The 5,405-nt window shown below is 41.7% G+C and overlaps 1 protein-coding gene across 1 annotated transcript; it reads left to right on the forward strand.

Annotated features, from left to right (window-relative positions):
• The first annotated feature begins 2,153 nt into the window (after positions 1 to 2,153).
• On the forward strand, positions 2,154 to 3,391 carry LOC138859809 (putative cyclin-dependent serine/threonine-protein kinase DDB_G0272797/DDB_G0274007). Its single transcript, XM_070116100.1, has 4 exons — positions 2,154 to 2,170; positions 2,203 to 2,386; positions 2,543 to 2,602; positions 3,272 to 3,391. The coding sequence occupies exons 1-4, from the start codon at positions 2,154 to 2,156 to the stop codon at positions 3,389 to 3,391; spliced, it is 381 nt and encodes a 126-aa protein (XP_069972201.1).
• Positions 3,392 to 5,405: the final 2,014 nt, after the last annotated feature.

The raw sequence follows: 5,405 nt of genomic DNA on the forward strand, positions 1-5,405 counted from the left end.
TGAGAGAGAAAGGAAATTATATATTCCAAATCGATCTATAGCAGAAAGATCCAATATTGTATCACTGATCAAGTGTCAAATAAAAAATTAAAAATTGGATAATCAAGATTAATTTTGAAACATATCCATTATCAATATTTTCAAAAACATTCTCAAATTAATGAGAAGTGATTAATTTTGAAAATGAGGTTCTATGTAACTGCTTATAAACAAAAAGCTTAACCATTCCACCTAATTATACAAATTAGAATGTAGAGAATACAGGTAGCCTACAAGGACGGCAAACATCTCCGCAGCTAATTGCGAAGTGTAATTGGGAAGATGACACCAACGGTCTGATTCGTAGAAGTGAGCCCGCAAGAGAGCTCTGAAGGTTCCACTTCGGACGCTGAGCACATGAGGAAAGTGAAGGGATCTTTTGGACGAATTCGTAAACTGGCTCATTTTCAGCTAAACAGCTAAAACCATTCATAAAACAGCTAAAACCATTCATAACACAGCTAAAACCATTCATAACACAGCTAAAACCATTCATAACCCAGCTAAAACCATTCATAACACAGCTAAAACCATTCATAAAATAGCTAAAACCATTCATAAAACAGCTAAAATCATTCATAAAACAGCTAAACCTATTCATAAAACAGCTAAAACAAACTGCACCCAACATTTCCACAAATGAAAATAAAGACATAAGACATGCATCGACAGGACAAAAGAATACGTATAAATGAAAATACAATACAGTACAGAAAAATAAAGCGAGTCTAGTTTAAATGGAGTATATCAACTCATTCCAGAAAAAAAACGTCCGAAAATGATCAATTTCATTTTCATAAACACAATACTTTCATTGATTGGACACTAATCGAGGTTCGAGAGCACTAGTTTCCTTCATTTTCCACGGAAGACACACAAAATCTAGTTTTCTGTTTAACTGCAGCAGCACTACATGTAGAATCATGCTCACATGAATGGCAATGAGCAAAGCCACTACCATGGGATCCTCCTCTGGGTCATCAGCATCCTTTCTCATATAACTTCTCACTGGAAATATTACAGGCCCCTTTTTGTTAACTATGCAATTAGGGCTTTTTCAACAACGTGGATGAATGTTTGTGTACTGGTGCACTTTGGTGGGAATTAGAGACCTATTCCCTAACCTTGGTCTATCCACCTGATTACTGGTGTCCAACGTTCGAGCTAATTTCCTTGCTCGTTTCACAGCAGGACAAGCTAACTGGTACTTATGCTGCAAAGTAACAGGAGCCACATCATAATTTATCGGTTCCGCTCCCAGTTTGTTCACCGTCTATTACATCATCACTGGCCAATGTTTCCAGTTCAGCAATATAGTCCACAGATGGCAACTTGTCACAGTCACCATTCTCGGCAGGAGCGAGCAAACATGCGTGTGCTGGGGGTAAATCAGCACCAGTCTGGAACTCCTTGGTCACACTAACAGTCAGTGTGATTACACTTTCAGGTAAACCTGTCGAAATCAATTGATTTTCCTCATTTTCTGGCAGAGGTAACAGACTTTCCTCAGCTAACATGGGTTCAAAGCTGAAATCTGGGAAGATATAAAAATCACTGGTATCATACCCAAAGTCCATTTGATCATAAAATTCATCGAACTCATCCTCCTCGAAATCAAATTCATCTAGGACTTCAGAACTGGTAGCATAATCATTTGTCAAAACTGGAATTCCTAGAAAGCCCGATTCAGGAGTCCAGTCATCCCTAAATTGGCTTGGGACAGGCAAAGGGGCAATATCCGGAGCAGGAACGGGTAAGGCAACATCCCGAGCAAGAACAGGTAAAGCAACATCCCAAGCAGGAACAGGTAAGGCAACATCCCGAGCAAGAACAGGTAAAGCAACATCCCAAGCAGGAACAGGTAAGGCAACATCCCGAGCAAGAACAGGTAAGGCAACATGCCGAGCAGGAACAGGTAAGGCAACATGCCGAGCAGGAACAGGTAAGGCAACATCCCGAGCAAGAACAGGTAAGGCAACATGCCGAGCAGGAACAGGTAAGGCAACATGCCGAGCAGGAACAGGTAAGGCAACATGCCGAGCAGGAACAGGTAAGGCAACATCCCGAGCAAGAACAGGTAAGGCAACATGCCGAGCAGGAACAGGTAAGGCAACATGCCGAGCAGGAACAGGTAAGGCAACATGCCGAGCAAGAACAGGTAAGGCAACATGCCGAGCAGGAACAGGTAAGGCAACATGCCGAGCAGGAACAGGTAAGGCAACATCCCGAGCAAGAACAGGTAAAGCAACATCCCAAGCAGGAACAGGTAAGGCAACATCCCGAGCAAGAACAGGTAAGGCAACATGCCGAGCAGGAACAGGTAAGGCAACATGCCGAGCAGGAACAGGTAAGGCAACATGCCGAGCAAGAACAGGTAAGGCAACATGCCGAGCAGGAACAGGTAAGGCAACATGCCGAGCAGGAACAGGTAAGGCAACATGCCGAGCAGGAACGGGTAAGGCAACATGCCTAGCAAGAACAGGTAAGGCAACATCCCAAGCAGGAACAGGTAAGGCAACATGCCGAGCAGGAACAGGTAAGGCAACATGCCGAACAGGAACAGGTAAGGCAACATGCCGAGCAGGAACAGGTAAGGCAACATGCCGAGCAGGAACAGGTAAGGCAACATGCCGAGCAGGAACAGGTAAGGCAACATGCCGAGCAGGAACAGGTAAGGCAACATGCCGAGCAGGAACGGGTAAGGCAACATGCCGAGCAGGAACAGGTAAGGCAACATGCCGAGCAGGAACAGGTAAGGCAACATGCCGAGCAGGAACAGGTAAGGCAACATGCCGAGCAGGAACAGGTAAGGCAACATGCCGAGCAGGAACAGGTAAGGCAACATGCCGAGCAGGAACAGGTAAGGCAACATGCCGAGCAGGAACGGGTAAGGCAACATGCCGAGCAGGAACAGGTAAGGCAACATGCCGAGCAGGAACAGGTAAGGCAACATGCCGAGCAGGAACGGGTAAGGCAACATGCCGAGCAGGAACAGGTAAGGCAACATGCCGAGCAGGAACAGGTAAGGCAATATGCCGAGCAGGAACAGGTAAGGCAACATGCCGAGCAGGAACGGGTAAGGCAACATGCCGAGCAGGAACAGGTAAGGCAACATGCCGAGCAGGAACGGGTAAGGCAACATGCCGAGCAGGAACAGGTAAGGCAACATGCCGAGCAGGAACAGGTAAGGCAACATGCCTAGCAAGAACAGGTAAGGCAACATGCCGAGCAGGAACGGGTAAGGCAACAAGCCGAGCAGGAACGTGAACAGCACCATCATCTGGGACAAGAACATGAACATCGTAAACTGGGGCAGGGATGGGTGCTTCATCCATGGCAGGAACGGGAATAGCCTCATCATCTGGGATAGAGACAGAAACAATATCATCTGGCAAAGGGAGAACAGGATAGGCACTCATAAGTTCATGTTTCGAACTCATACTTGTGACAGATAGTAGAGGTACAGGGGCTGAAACTTGCCTGTTTATAATTTGCCGCAAGATGGCACACTCTAATTGAATGTGGTCATTCTGGCCGTGAACTTTCCTCACCTCAGACTGCAGCTCTCTCATCTGGTATGCTAGCTCCTCTAATAGAGTTTTAATAGGTTCTTGAGGTACATGGGACTGCTGATCCCTTGCTCCCTCAGATTCTCTTTGAGAAATCTCCCTCTGGCTGCTAAGTGTTGTCATCATTACCTTCATACTGGGGCCTCAACACAGACAACAAAAGCACTAACAAATACTCCCAAGGGAAATACAATTTAAAGCAACCTGAAAAGCACTGCATCCAGTAGCGTGGTTCACCAACAGCAACCTGAAAACTCTCCCCCTTTCACTTTATTGACTGATTTGCCTCCTCAGCATCATTTCGCTGATACCTGCGCTACTGCCTTGGCGAGTTCAATACATATACATGACATATAAAAGAATTAAAGATTAAAATGTCAGGATCATGCCGGAACACATGTGAATCTTCGAAATAAAAGCAAGAGGAAGAAACACATTGAACTAAAATTTAAAAAATGCAATGGGACAATACAAAAGTCCATTACACTGAACTGGAAGATGAGAAAGTAGACAACAACAAAACCATTAAAAGATCAAACTTAAATATAAAACACCAAACACTCAATGGTATCAAAACTTGAACACAGAACTCATGCATATTAATAAAATAAGTCAGAACATAAAACATGTAAAGAACAAAGCATACAAAAAATATTAAACATACAGAGAATATAAAACATACAAAGAACATAAAACATACAAAGTACATAAAACATACAGAATAATATGCATAAAACAAGATTTTTAAAAAATAAGTGCATGGTTACTAAAAATGCGGCTCGATAAAAAAAAATCTAAAAAACCGGCTCTGGAACCGTCAACCAAAGAAAAAAACTGCAAATCCCCAAGCTGCCACCATTATTTGGGTTGTAGTATTTCACCAATACCCATTGTATAATCTTTACTTCATTTGTATAAATATAAAAAAAAAGTGTCTGGTATAGCCAATATGGCTGGCAGGGGTTTAAAATGGAAACAAAATAAAAGTTTTACATTTATTAAATCCGTAAAAGAACACAAATAATACAAATTAAAAGAAATGCAAACTAAACATAAAATAAGAGAACAAATCAAAGTTGAAATAAAACAAAACTGAACTTAAAAGACCGACATTGAATCTAAAAAGTTATTAAATAAATGCTGAAAACGGTCCAGTATAATAATTTAAATAACTATTGAAAACAATGCATTTTTCTTCAAAAACATCCACCCTTTTGCCTTATAGCCCAAAACTTCACTCTACTTAACTTCATTTCAAACTAGTATAAGGTAGGCCTTGCAGCTAAATTCCAGAGGCTACGGCACTAGCAGAGTATGTGACAATGTTTTGTTGGTGATACCGCGGATGTAAACAAAAGTAATCGCCGAAGACGATTACTTGGCTAATGGTTCTTGTGCATGATTAAAATGATTAAAAAGCTTGGTAATACTCGGTTTACTGGACCATTTACAGATAAAAACAAATGAAACAAATCAAACAAAATCTTTAAGTAAAATACACGAACATAAAAAGGACTAGAAATATAATTGAATAATAAAACCAAGTAAAGCCAATTAAAACAAAAGACAGTAAACTAATATAAAACCATGCATAAAATAATAAAAGAATCGATCTAAAAACATTCATAAAAGAAACTAATAAAATACGAAAAAAAAGGCAAGGATGACGCTAAAAGAAGGCTAAAATCATGTGGTCACCCTGGCTAAGTGCTCCTTGCGAGGGACGGCACACAAATCTAGGGGGCGCTACAATCTTTTAAGGGTAACTTGAGAAAATCAAGTTACTACAAGACAACA

The sequence above is a fragment of the Penaeus vannamei genome, chromosome 3 (genome assembly GCF_042767895.1).
Source record: "Penaeus vannamei isolate JL-2024 chromosome 3, ASM4276789v1, whole genome shotgun sequence".
Classification (NCBI taxonomy): Eukaryota; Metazoa; Arthropoda; class Malacostraca; order Decapoda; family Penaeidae; genus Penaeus; species Penaeus vannamei.